Here is a 15000-nt window from a genome sequence, read left to right as displayed (position 1 = left end):
CGTGGATTCAATACCTGGCCACATGTTTTTTATGTTTTTTGAGTAAGACTCTTTATTTCATGTTGCTCCAGTTCACTCGGCTGGCAAAAATGAGTTGTACCTGTTTTTCAAAGGGCCGGTCTTGTCACACTGTGGCTTTCTGAATCTCCCTGAGAACTATGTTATGGGTATGTGTGTCTGTGGAATGCTCAGCCACTTGTACATTAATTTCACGAGCAGGCTGTTCTGTTGATTGGATCAATCAGAATCCCTATCGTCTCATAACCATCAGAATACCAGTTGTATTCAAGAGTCAACATGAATACAAGAATATATAAGAAGTACCGGTGACGCGTAACCCATGCCAGTGGCACTTAAAAAGCACCATTCAAATGTGATCGCTGCCAGCATCGCCTTACCGGCACATGTGCTGGTGGCACATGAAAAACAACATTCGAGCATGGACGTTGCCAGTGCCGCCAGACTAGCTTCCGTGCAGGCAGCATGTAAAAATCACCTTTTTGGTGTGATCGTTGCCGGAACCAGCTGACTGACCCTCGTGCTGGTGGCACGTAAAAGCACCCACTACACTCTTGGAGTGGTTGGTGTTAGGAAGGGCATCCAGCTGTAAAAACTTTGCCAGATCAGATTGAGCCTGGCGCAGTCTTTTGGCTCACCAGTCCTCAGTCAAACCGTCCAACCCATGCCAGCATGGAAAGCGGACGTTAAACGACGATGATGGTATGATGATAGACTGTGGCTATGCTGTGGGATTATTGTTTTTAAAGCTTTACAGTCAGTCATATTGATCCCCAAACTTTGCTACTTGTTTTATCGTTCTTGAAAGTAACAGAAGGCAAAGTTAACCTTGGAGTAAAGGGACATAGCTAATAATGCAATGTACTTTTGCCAATTCATACAGTATGTCTGTCTGTCTGTCTATCAATTTTTCACATCGTATTAACATCCACTTTTCCATGCTGACATGAGTTGGACGGAATTTGCAGATTTAGATTTTGTACAGCCTGATACTCTTCCTCTCACCAACCCTCACCAAATAAGGGGACATTCGTTTGTAACTACCATGCAGTGTCAGATCAAAGCAGTACACAGTTGTGCACTCACACAAACACACACACACACACACACACACACATCTTTGATGGGCTTCTTTCAGTTTCCATCTACCAAATCCACTCACAAACCTTTGATTGGCCTGAGGCTATTGTAAGGATCCATGCTGCAAAAGTGAACCCATAATCATCTGGTTGGGAAGTAAACTTCTTAACATCAATTTTTATATAAATGGGAGTAACTCAATACATAAAGTAGAGTATATACTTATTTGATTTTCATGTCAGTGCACATAGCAGAGTACACCGGCCTGAAACTAAAGGTGTCTGAGTCTCTGTTGTTTCAGAAATATATATATATATATATATATATATATATGACATATGATCTCTCTTTCTCTGTATATATATTTACGTATATATATATATATATATATGTGTGTGTGTGTGTGTGTGTGTGTGTTCATATAATGATATCTCCACAATGTATTGGTGAGATAAAACATATAATCGTTATCAAAATAGCAAGAATTTGGCCACAAAGGTCTATAGTAGACTCCTTATGGATCGATCTCCTTGATTATATATCAAAAATTTATATAAGAGTTTTGACGCTAATATCCATTTATATTAAAGTTTATTACCTATGTCAACATTTCTGTATAAGGTTAAATTCAACTCTCAATTCAAGTTAAATAAGTAAATTACCTTACACATCCTCAGGGTAAAAAGTAAAAAGTAAACACCAAAAAGATTTTTAATCTCCGTCTAAGGGAGAAAACCCGAATAATATTATTAATTATAAAACAATCAAGTAATACAAATTATTGATTCCATATGAATATATAATCTTATATTATTGATTTCTACTTTCAGTTCTTTTGGTGGGGGCAAGAAGGAGAAGAAAGAAGATAAAGATTCCACATTAAATATCTTTTCCTTGGCATCAGGTCATCTGTATGAGCGTTTCTTACGGTCAGTATGATTATTGTTTCTATTTCCAACCTCTTTCAATTGTTGCCCTTCCGGGGCACTACTGTTAGGGTAAAGAAGGGCTATAATAGGGATCAGGACGGGCAGATATGGAGGCAATTATGTGGATAAAGAAATTAAATATATTAAATATGATATTCCTCCTTTGAATTTCTCTGCATTATGATATGAAATGTAAGATCTTCTCTAAGCTGATGACAGAGGCTCATCTTATCCAAGGTTGATTGCTTCAATTACAACCACATATTGTAATGAACTGCATCTACCAACATTATAATGGATCACCAAGCCCCTAGAAACAACTGTTGGACACCTTTCTTTCACCCCTGTAATTTTGTCTGTCATTTGTACTCCCTGTAAGTTGGATTTATTAATATAAATATCTATATATTTATATTTAAATATTCATCATCTAAAAGTCTCCACATTTTGCTTTCTCTCGTTTTGCATGTATACATATATATGTATGCTAATAATATAGCCTGAACAGGATAAGCTACCCCTAAGTTGCAGAAAAAAGTGTTGGCGGCCAGCTATGAGACTCGATCTCGTATGATTTTGTGTCTCATAGCTGACCGCCAACACATTTTTCTGCAAATTAGGGTAGCTTATTCTGTTCAGGCTATATTATTAGCATTCTCCTGCATTTGAGACTTTAAAATTCACTTCTTTAACTTTCTAAGACATTTCAACGGTTCTAAAAGCAAACTTCGTATGTTTGTTTACGTTTATCATAATATGAATTTAATATATATGTATATATTTTATATTGCATACCCAGACTATTATATTTCATACATCTGATTTGTTCATTTACATAATTGCCTATATATATATATATATATTCCTTTGAGTGTTGGACTTCATGGAGGGGAAGTGACTGAGTTCCTCTCGAGCATTGGGTCTCACTGAGGCAAAGTGGCCGAGTTCCTTTCGAGTGTAGGGCTTCATGGAGGCAAAGTGACCGAGTTCCTTTCGAGCATTGGGTCTCATGGAGGCAAAGTGACTGAGTTCCTTTAGATCGTTGGGCCTCATGGAAACGAAGTGGCCAAGATCCTTTTGAGCATTGGGCTTCACAGAGGCAGTGACTGAGACCTTTGTTGTGCTTGAGAAGAAGACCTGTCAAGCTGAGCAAAATTGCAGTCATGGCAGATACTGGTGTCACGCAAATGGCACCTGTGCCAGTGGTGTGTAAAAGCACCTATTATACTCTCGGAGTGGTTGGTGTTAAAAAGGGGATCCAGCTGTAGAAAACCATGACAAATCAGACTGGAGTCTGGTGCAGCCTTCTAGCTTACCAGCCCTGGTCAAAACATCCAACCCATGCCAGCATGGACAACGGATGCTAAATGATGATGATGATGATATATTTTCATCACAGGCTCCTTTCAGTTTCTTATATACAAAGCTCCCTTTAGCATAGCTTCTTCAGTTGGACAAACAAGGACAGACAAACGGATTAAGTCGATTATATCGACCCCGAAAGGATGAAAGGCAAAGTCGACCTTGGCGGAATTTGAACTCCTTTCAGTTTCAGTTGGCAGGCTCCTTTCAACTTCTTCCAACCAAATGCACTCTTTCCCAAAGTGCCACACAATGGGATTGAACCCCAAACCATGTGATTGGAAAACAAACTTCTTACTGCACAGCCACACCTGTGCCAATATGCGAATGTATTTGACAAAAAGAATATTTTTTTCACTCTTACCCATTTTGACATTAAATTAACTCAAACTGCTTCAAGGAAAACATGTCAAATGTATGTAATAATAATAATAACAATAATAGTAATTATCAGCCACAGGGGCATAGATGAGGGGGAATAATAATATATTGATTTCTGTTTAATAAGATGAAGTTGAAGGCATCTTTCGTATAGTTTTAAAATCATATTTGTGTATCTTACGAGGATTAACAATGTTTTTTTGTTTTGTTGATTTTTTTTTTCAAAGAATTTAAAATATAATTATAAAGCATTGTGTTCATTCCAAATTTACAAAAAAAAAAAAGTAATAATAATAATATCATTTATTGTTGTTATTATTATTATCATTATTATTATTATTAGCAATTTTAGTCCAAGTCAGCTTGGGGAAAAATTGTACGGAAAACTTAAAATGTTGATTGTAATTTTTACCATTCCAGAATGCAATTACAAAAATATGTTATCTGTAAATATAAAAACTGAAAATATTAACCATAATAATAATAATAACAATAATAATAATAATAATAATAATAATAAATGAAACATTATGACAAAGTCATTATCTGTATAGTCTGCCTTTGTTTCTTTTTTTTTATTTTTTTCTCCCTTATCTCCTTTTTTGTCTTTGTCTTTCCCTCTTTCTTCACTGTTCTTCTCATTCTTTGCCTTTGGCACTTATTGTTAGTGTTGTTTGTTGCTTTGCAGTGTTTTTTGAGCTGATATTGTACTGAACGAATAATAGTCTTCACTTGCAGCTTGTAAAGTATTGTAAAGTGGTTTTCGAATTAGATAACAAACTAAATGTGGTGAAATATTACACAAACGCATATGTATATGCACACAGAGGTACATACATACACACACACACTTATATACTTATATATACACATATTCATGCACATATATACGCCCGTCTATCTATAAAAATTCAATTTCTCGTATTTTATTTTGTTTATAATTTCTCACTCGTCACTGTAATTAATTGATAGTCTGTCCAGTTATTTATTTTCTTTCAACTGAGCTAATATTGTTGCTATGTGACACAAGGCACAGGTGTGGCTGTGTGGCAAGAAGTTTTTATTCCCAACCACTTGGTTCTGAGTTCAGTCCCTGTGGGTGGTACCCTGGGCAAATGTCTCCAGAGTCTTGTGAGTGAATTTGGTAAAAAGGAAACTGAAAGAATCTTGTCATATATATGTGTCGTATTTTCTCTGTGTGTATGTATGTATGTATGTATGCGCGCGAAGTGTGTGTATGTATATATATATATATATATATATATATATATATATATATATATACACATACATACATACATACATACATACATACAGATATAGGGCAGGGAATTACCAATTAGTAATAAAATTAATAATTAACAATTTTGCCAAGTAGTTCAGTATGAAAAAAACCTTTATCGGTAAAAACATTTATAATCATAAATATACAGGGATTAGCATGAGTTGCTTCACCAACATACTGAAAATTTAGAAATAGCAGTCAAAGAACTACTGATTCCAAGCTGAAGGCACGTGGCTCAGTGGTTAGAGTGTCAAGCTTACAATCGCAAGGTTGTGAGTTTGAATTCCGGACTGGGCTGTGTGTTGTGTCCTCGAGCAAGACACTTTATTTCACGTTGCTCCAGTTCACTCATCTGTAGAAATGAGTTGCGACGTCACAGGGGCCAAGCTGTATCGGCCCCTTTGCTTTTTCATTGGTGACATGGAGAGGGAAGGCTGGTATGCATGGGCGACAGCTGGTCTTCCATAAGCAACCTTGCCCAGACTTGTGCCTTGGAGGTTAACTTTCTAGGTGCAATCCCATGGTCAGAACGTAGCAATGAGCGAAATACCACTAAGCATTTTGACCAGCATGCTAATAATAATAATAATAATAATAATAATGATAATAATAACAAATGCCTGATGCAGTACCAGGTAGTGGCTCTCATGGCTTCTGATCTTAACTGATTGGAAGTGTTATCATGTACATTGTTTTGTCTTGGTATAAAAGATGGGCTACAGCAAATATTCTGCTCAATACCATTGAGTGTTTTGTTCATCATTCTTAAACAACTCTTATCCAGGGACCTTTTGAGCAGGATGGGTTACTCAACTTGAAGAAAATTGTAACTGGGTCCCACCTGCACTGTTTATCTTGGTATGAAGTCTCGCCATTTTGCACACATGGTTGTGATGCATATCTCGTGTACTCTTATGAGATGGGTAGTCATGATGCATATATTGGGCTTTGTATATTTGTACCCCAGGTCACTTTGATGGCATGCATTGCTCTGTCACTCAATAATAATAATAATAATAATGGTTTCAAATTTTGGCACATGGCTAGCAATTTTGGGGCAGGCGGGTAAGTTGATTGCATCGACCCCAGTACTCTACAGGCATCTTACTTTATTTATCAACCCTGAAATCGATGCATGGCAAAATTGATTTCAGTGTAATTTGAACTCCGAATGCAGAGCCAGAAGAAATACTGCTAAGCATTTTGTCCTATGTGCTAATAAAGTAATAGTAGTAATAATAGTAATAATAACCCTTTCTACTAAAGGGACAACGCCTGGAATTTTCAGGGAGGGCACTAGTTGTTTACATCGACCCCAATGTTTCACTGGTACTTATTTTATCAACCCTGAGAGGATGAAAGGCAAAGTCGACCTCAGCAGAATTTGAACTCCAAATGTAGTGACAGACAAAATGCTGTTAAACCTTTCGCTCAGCATGCTAATGATTTTGCTGGTTTGCCATCTTTATAATAATAGGGACCTTTTGAGCAGGATGGGCTACTCGACCTGAAGAAAATTCTAACTGGGTCCCACCTGCGAGGTCATGCACTGTTTATCTTGTTATGAGATTACAATGTCGCACACATATGGTTGTGATGCATGTGTCTGGTGTACTCTTATCAGACGGGTAGTCATGATGGGTATAATGGGCTTCGTATATTTTACCCCAGTGTCACTTTGATGGCATGCACTGCTCTCTCACTCAATAATAATAATAATAATAATAATAATAATAATAATATCATTCGAGCGTTTGCCGATGCCAGTGCTGGTGGCATGTAAAAAGCACCATTCGTGTGTGGTTGATGACTGTGTCACCTGACTGGTCCCCGTGCCGGCAGCACATAAAAAGTACCCACTACACTCCCAAAGTGGTTGGCATTAGGAAGGGCAACCAGCTGTAGAAACCTTGCCAGATCAGATTGGAGCCTGGTGCAGCCTCCTGGCTTGCAAGTCCTCAGCCAAACCGTCCAACCTATACCAGCATAGAAAGCGGATGTTAAATGAGGATGAGGATGATGATGATGAATAATATCGGTTGGAAATGCTAAGTATTTTGAAACCTTGCATTTCTTTTAATAACTTTTTTTTGTTTGTGTTTAGTGTCTTGCTTCGTACCAACATGGAGTTCTTCACCGATGTCTTGTACATTCTAGTGACTCTACACTTACTTACTGTATAGTTAAGGCATTAATTAAAGATTAAAAGACATTTCAATTTTAATGGATAAATACATTAATGAAGGGGAAACTTAATTCATCGTCATAATTAATATGTATTCTCATTACCATAATTATTCTGCCAGTCTTTAATTGGATGCAAGGGTGTCATCTATGTTTAAGAATACGTCCAAATGAGAAACTCATCTAAAAATCTATTAAATTAATAATCTTAATTATTCACCGTCTTCCTATTCGTTATCATCGTTAACGTGATCGTTGTTGTATTTATGTGTTGTTGTTGTATTTAGATTATATCTAGTAGAAGATTGATTAATTTGCTAAGTAGCATAGTAATTAATTTGACTAGTTCATTCCAGTAAGAATTGGCTATCTTGTATTCTAATTTACATATCGGCCTCAGCCATAGATGTTTTGCATTCTTGGTCATCTTCCTATATGCAGATTTTTTTTGTTTCTTTTCTGTTGTTGTATGTCCTTTACTGGTACCTTCCCCACCCACACCCTTACCTTTAACCCCTTAAGTAGGTAGGAAAATTGATTCATGTAGTATTATGCAATGCACTTTAATAAGTGATTATGCTAAATAATAACTGCATTTGTACTAAACAGGAAGAACATTTATGAACAATAAAAGCAGTATTAGTTTAAAATAGCAATCTGTGTCTCATACTAAAAGTAGATACAGCCTGAGGATAAATACTGCAGTTAATTAGGCTTGCCATTATGTATCTGCTTTAAGTATAGCATGTAGGTTGCAATTTTAATTTTGAGAATTTTTTCATGCTTTACAGTTTTTTTTGTTCTTTGTTTTTACTGTTTTAAATTTGAAATTGAAACTGATAAAGCAAATATTTCTGTACTTCAAAATCTGTTGGTGGGATACTAATGTCCCAAAAACAATTCAAAAACTGAAATTGAAACTTAGGGTTCAACTCGAGCAGAAATTGGTTCAACTTCAGCTTTCCGATTAATCTGTTGATTGTAATGCTTATTTATTCACAATGTTTTGAATTAATTGTCATTGTTTAGTTTTAGAATGATGTTGAAGGGTAGGTGTGAGAGGCCAGATCTGTACAATTTGAACATAAAACAGAATATTTTGGTTGGATATGGCCAGTTTGAATGTTAAAGGGTTGGATGTAGAAAGAGCATGTAGTCCTATAATACCGTTTTCAAGGGGTTCTTCTCCAACTTATGTCAACATGGAAAATGGTGAACATAAAAATGATGAATGTCACCATGATCATGCTGCTGTTGTGGGTGGCGAGGATGGCTTTCATGGCTTTCCATGTTGTAAATATTGCTGTTGTAATACTTAGTCTCAGATCAAGTAACTTGACAAACCAATACAATGGCAGAAATAAAAAAATTTTTAAAAAGATATAAAAGTCTTTAATCCTAAATTTCTATTGCTGCTTTGAATTCCTAACCATAATGCTAAATATAAATTCTATAGACATTGTCTTATTCTTATGTACCTCTCTTAGATCCTCCAGTGTTGTCAGCATAATAGGCAATGATTCTTCTTCAAATGTCCAAATTGTTTGCTTTCTCTTTAGCTCCACTTGGGCCAGCCTCCATCATTATCCTATTGTCCCAGAATGTACTGCGCCATATCTTCCTTGGTCTTATATTCGGCCTTTTTCCTACTTCAGGCATCCATTCCATCATGGTGGTAGCAAGTCTCTCCTGTGTTAATCAAAGCACATGGCCAGTAAGCCATATCTACATTCTACAAACTTCCCAATAACATTTTGCCATCAACTTTGCCATTCATTTATAACAGAAAGGTAAAGTAACACAAGCCTAAACTATGACAGTAGACCTAAATATAAGATGAACACACCATAGTAAAGCTTATATGCCAACAGAATGTGGCAGTCCTATAGAGGACAATGTTACTGTTGTTTTAGCCTCAAGAAAACATCTTTTCCAGCTGGCTATTGACACACAATTTGTATCCATATAGCATTTGCTAGGGAGGTCATTGCTCCCTTCTCTAGCCTTACATGATACTCACAGACCTCAGTTTGTGGATGGTTACCCGTTCTCAGTGTGAGAAAATCACAAGCTAGCGACAAAAGCTCTCTCCACTCGCAAACACCATATATTCTTTAAGCGACACACAGTCGCTGATCTTGTGTAAAGAAAAACAATTTGTTTTAAATCTCTGAGCGAGAGATGTACTGTAACAGTACCGAATAGTAAAGTTTATATGCCAAGAGAATGTGGCAGTTCTTGTGCTGGGCCCCCTCGCCTTCGTCTTCGTCGGCCCTCTGGCTGCCCACTCCCATGCCGCATGCACTCGCTGCTGACCGCACATGTCTCATCCAGCCGGCACCACACGCTTTGTGGCTCTATGATCCTCTCTCCCCCTCAGTCTTCCTTCCTTCCTTCCTCTCCCGTGTCCACCGGTGATTCGCGCCGCTGGCCGTCACGGATGGCTTCAGCAGTCGTGGGTTGTTCTGCTGCTGACACCGCCACTTGATTTCCGTTTCAATTCACTTTGTTTCCTTCCTTCGTGGACAACACAGGGCATCGTGCTGCGCCCCTTTCAGTACATCGTTGTCAGTAGTAGTAGTAGTAGTAGTAGTAGTAGTAGTAGCAAATACCGAAACTAGTTAAAGTTAAGCAACTGACCAGCAGATCTGTGGTATTGAGCAGAATATTTGCTGTAGCCCATCTTTTTTACCAAGACACAACAATGTACATGATAACACTTCCGATCAGTTAAGATGAGAAACCATGAAAGCCACTAAGGCAGTGAGCTGGTAGAATCATTAGCAAGCTGGGCAAAATGCTTACTGGTATTTTATCCATCTTTGTGTTATGTGTTCAAATTCCGGCAAGGTTGACTTTTCCTTCCATCCTCTCGGGGTCGATAAAATAAGTACTAATGAAACACTGGGGTCAATGTAATCAACTAACCCCCTCCTCCAAAATTCCAGGCCTTGTTCCTTTAGCAGACATGATTATTATTTATTTACTCTTTTACTCTTTTACTTGTTTCAGTCTTTTGACTGTGGCCATGGTGGAGCACCGCCTTTAGTCGAGCAAATCGACCCCAGGACTTATTCTTTGGAAGCCTAGTACTTATTCTATCGGTCTCTTTTGCCGAACCGCTAAATGACGGGGACGTAAACACACCAGCATCGGTTGTCAAGCGATGTTGGGGGACAAACACAGACACACATACAACATACATATATATATATATGATGATGATGATGATGATGATGATACATATATACGACAGGCTTCTTTCAGTTTCCGTCTACCAAATCCACTCACAAGGCTTTGGTCGGCCCGAGGCTATAGTGGAAGACACTTGCCCAAGGTGCCACACAGTGGGACTGAACCCGGAGCCATTTGGTTGGTAAGCAAGCTACTTACCACACAGCCACTCCTGTTATTTATTTATTTATTTATTTATTCTTCATAAAAATCACTTTTCCCTTTTTAATTCCTTTCAGCATCATGATGCTGAGTGTTCTGAAAAATACCAAATCTAAAGTGAAATTTTGGTTTTTGAAAAACTATCTTTCACCAACTTTCAAAGTAAGTTTAAACTTGTATAATACTTTACCCTACATGTATAATTTATGAACAAACCCTGAGCTCTTTTGTTCTTTTCTTTGTATTTTTTTAGTGTAAGACTGCAGCTTGTGTTTCTGTTGTACACAAACTTGTAGACAAATGGTATTTGTAATGTTTTAACACAACTTGTTTCAAGAAAGATGTCAATTTTTCAGACTATTAACTTGGTCTTTAGATGTGAAACATGTTTTTTTATATATGTCAATACGAACATTGGACTGACTCCTGTGCAAGTGGCACATAAAAAACACCATTTTGAGTGTGGCCGTTACCAGTACCGCCAGACTGGCCCTCGTGCCGGTGGCACCTAAAAAGCACCCACTACACTCTCGGAGTGGTTGTCGTTAGGAAGGGCATCCAGCTGTAGAAACTCTGCCAAATCAGATTGGAGTCTGGTGTAGCCATCCGCTTCGCCAGGCCCCAGTCAAATCGCCCAACCCATGCTAGCATGGAAAGCGGACGTTAAATGAAAGAAATGATGAGGGGGTGCTGAAAAGTTCCTGGCTTTAAGGATATTGCAAAAGGCCTGGTTGGAGGCTCAACCTCCCGAGTCCTTTTACGGGGCTTAGGAAAACTGAAAGCCCACAGCAATAAGTTTGTGAATCTGTGAAGGGGAATATGCTAACTATATTTGTAATTAATTAACTGATCCTCCCATATTTTCTTTTACTCAAAAACAGGAACTTTTCAACACCTTCTTGTATTATCCTAGGTGTCTTTCTTTTCTGATATGGTATGGGTGTGGTTTGAGAAAGATTTGGTTAGCTGCTTTTTCTAACAAGTCAAGGAAATGCAGACAAATAAATGACTAAATAAATGACTAAATATTCTGCTTTCTTTTTTTTTTTTTTCGTTTTTTGCAGGATTTCATTCCTCACATGGCCAAGGAATACCAGTTTGAGTACGAACTAGTACAGTACAAATGGCCACGGTGGCTAAACCAGCAGAAAGAGAAACAGAGGATCATCTGGGGGTGAGTTACAGCCTTTTCCATAAAGTTCCAGACAAACAATGGCACTAGCATAGCTGTGTGTTGACGAAGCTTGCTTCATAATCATGTGGTGTCAAGGTTCAGTCCTACTGAGTGGCACCTTAAAGTTATATGGCTCTGAGTCGAACTGTTATTGGTTTCAAACTGGATGCTGCGTTAGCCGGCAGCACCAGCAGCCATGCTGGTTGATTATGTTAACAAGAGTGCTTATACGCACCACAAAGCCATACGAGAGGTTCTCTCTTGGTAACTATCACCGTATTCCGTGTTCTAACACAACATCCAGTTTTAAGTGGGGATAAATATTATTTTTATATATTACTTAGATGCTTCTTTGTTTCATTTCCTGCATAACATGAGTGGATTTTGCCCCTCTCTCCACATTGAGAACAAAAGAATTTGGGCCTAGCAGCTTATAACTATCCTAATGTTATTCTTGATGTTATATCCATTATTATACTTGTTATTATTTCCGTTGATATTATTCCCATTACTGTTGTTATTCTTGATATTATACCCGTTATTATTCTTGTTATTATTTCTGTTGCTGTTATTCCTTTTGTTATTCTTGACGTTATTCCTATTGTTATTCTTACTATTTCTCTTTTTGCTGTTGTTGTTCCTGATGTTATTCTTATTGTAATTATTTCTGTTGTTCTTCCTGTTGTTTCTGTCCTTAATCCTGATGAGGATGACAAATGTGAAGTAACATAATTAAATGCCACAAAACAGTTGGTCCATCCCTTTTCTGATTCTTGTGATGCAGTTCACTGAACTTATACCTTTACATCACACCTACCAGATTCTATGAAGCTTGTGAAGTCAACCGTGTTAACATCTGAACTCAGAAATTAAACACTCAAATTATAACGAGCTGTTAAGATTATGGCTTCAGATTTGGCCCAAGGCTAGTAATTTTAGGGGTGGGAGTAAGGCATTTACATGGACCTTAGGGCACAACTGATACTTATTTTATTGACCTTGGTAGGTTTCAAGGCTAAGTCAACCTTGGCACAATTTGAACTCGGAATGTAAGAGAGAGAGAGAGAGAGAGAGAGAGAGAGAGAGAAAGAGAGAGAGAGAGAGAGAAGTTACTAAATGCTACTCTGCTCCCTCCCAACACCTTATTTCGTGCGTTTAGATAACACTTTCAAATTTTAGCACAAAGCCAGCAATTTTAGGGGATAAGAATAAGTCGTTTACATTGATCTCTGTGCACAGTTGGTGCTTATTTTATCGACCTTGAAAGAATTAAAGGTAAAGTCGACCTTGGCAGAATTTGAACTCAGAACATAGAGCTGGGAGAAATGTCACTAAACATTTCGAGCTGATGGGCGAACGACTCTGCTGGCTCACTGCTCTGAATGTGTTAAAGTAATGAATTTTAACATAAATGCGTACAAGGCCATGAATATGAGATTTTGGTACTTTATTTCATCAACCCTAGAAAGATAAACAGCAAACGTGACTTGGACTGGATTTGAACTCAGAATGTAAAGAGCAACTGAGCAAGAGAAAGAGAGAGAGAGAGATGTTACTAAATGCCTGGCAGCATTTAGTAATGTTCACCTTTCTGTCACTTTTGTATGATAAAATAATGTAAGACAAGTCTCTGATAAGACCATTCCACCACTTTAATTCCAAGAATAAAGATAACTGTAATCTGCTAGTTGAAGTCTTCGTTTTATCAGCCGAGATCTTTGAGAGGCCACATAATTCTGTCGTCTTTCTGCAGGACAATAGCTATATTATAAAGAATTATGAATTAATAATGGTACAAGAAGTACTAATTAAGTTAGTTATTTCAAAACGGTAATTCTATGTTGTCTAAGTTGGCAGTTTTGTTTAGCCTCAGGTTGGCTTTGATTCAAGCAGATTTATGATAATCAGACATTCCAGCCATGACTATCGTGTCGGGTTTTTCTTTTTTTCTGTTTTAATATTTTTGTTGGGGTTTTCAGTTTTATTCAGGACGACGTTAGGTGCAGGGATGGCTGTGTAGTAAGAAGCTTGCTTCCCAACCACATGGTTCTGGGTTCAGTCCCACTATATGGCACCTTTGGCTAGTGTCTTCTACTATAGCCTCGAGCTAACCAAAGCCTCGTGAGTGGATTTGGTTGATGGAAACTGAAAGAAGCCCATCGTGTGTGTGTGTGTGTGTGTGTGTGTGTGTGTGTGCACGTGTGCCTGCCTGTGCCTTTCTGTCTGTGTTTGTTTCCCATCACTTGTTTGCGTCCCCGTAACTTAGCAGTTTGGTAAATAAGAACCTGGCTTCAAAAAAAAGTATTGGGTGGGGTCAAGTCATTCAACTAAAAATTCGACGTGGTGCCCCAGCATGGCCACAGTCTGTTAACTGAAACAAATAAAAGATAAAAGATATCCAGTATCTCCTTCCTATTTTAAAACAGTCAGGTGTGTGATGTATTAGGGATTTGGCTGCTTCAAAAAAGAAAGGGGGGTTAAGCCCCACTAATGTAAAGGATTTCCCCATCATCATCATCATCATCATCATCATTTTAATGCGCATTTTTCCTTGCTTGAATGGGTCAAAGTTCATTGAGGCTGTTCTATCTATGACCACATGCCCTACCTGTTGCTAATCCCTCATTTGTTTCCAAGTGAGGTAATATTTCTGCTTGACCAGACATGTTTTCATGGCAGACTGGAAATGGACACCACACCACTAACAACTTTTTCTACGATATTAAGATAAGATGACCCAAACACCCATCCATGCTCTGCTGGCTGTGTAATGTCAGTGTGCATACTTGACAGAGTGTAAGCGCCCTGAGAGAAAAGTTGGACATAAGAAGCATCAAATGTGGTGCGCAAGAGAGACGACTGTGCTGGTATGGTCATGTGATGCATATGGATGAGGACAGCTGTGTGAAGAAGAGTCACACCCTAACAGTGAAGGGAACCTGTGGAAGAGATAGACCCAGGAAGATGTGGGATAAGGTGATGAAGCACGGTCTTCAAACGTTGGGCCTCACAAAGGCAATGACAAGCAAGCGAGACTTTTGGAGATATGCTGTGCATGAGAAGACCCAGCAAGCCAAGTGAGATCGTAGTTGTGGTTGATGCCAGTGTCACATAACTGGCTTGGTTAAAAGCACCTTTCAATCTTTGAGTTATATGGCGTGCTTGTGAAGACCTTCTGAACTGAGTGAAAT

The 15000-nt window shown here is 38.1% G+C and overlaps 1 protein-coding gene across 2 annotated transcripts in view; it reads left to right on the top strand.

The window, feature by feature from the left end:
- Window positions 1–15000, top strand: part of LOC106873980 (UDP-glucose:glycoprotein glucosyltransferase 1) — a 180299-nt gene that overhangs the window by 58783 nt on the left and 106516 nt on the right. For both annotated transcript variants that reach the window (XM_089358448.1, XM_089358449.1), the window contains exons 34-36: window positions 1929–2027; window positions 10713–10797; window positions 11700–11809. In XM_089358448.1, coding sequence (XP_089214574.1) covers window positions 1929–2027; window positions 10713–10797; window positions 11700–11809 — 294 coding nt within the window. The remainder of the gene's footprint in view (window positions 1–1928; window positions 2028–10712; window positions 10798–11699; window positions 11810–15000) is intronic.

This window comes from Octopus bimaculoides, chromosome 10 (genome assembly GCF_046866305.1).
Source record: "Octopus bimaculoides isolate indiv1 chromosome 10, ASM4686630v1, whole genome shotgun sequence".
In the NCBI taxonomy this organism is placed as follows: Eukaryota; Metazoa; Mollusca; class Cephalopoda; order Octopoda; family Octopodidae; genus Octopus; species Octopus bimaculoides.
The sequence above is the reverse complement of the archived record's forward strand: the minus strand, read 5'-3'. Positions and strand labels throughout refer to the sequence as shown.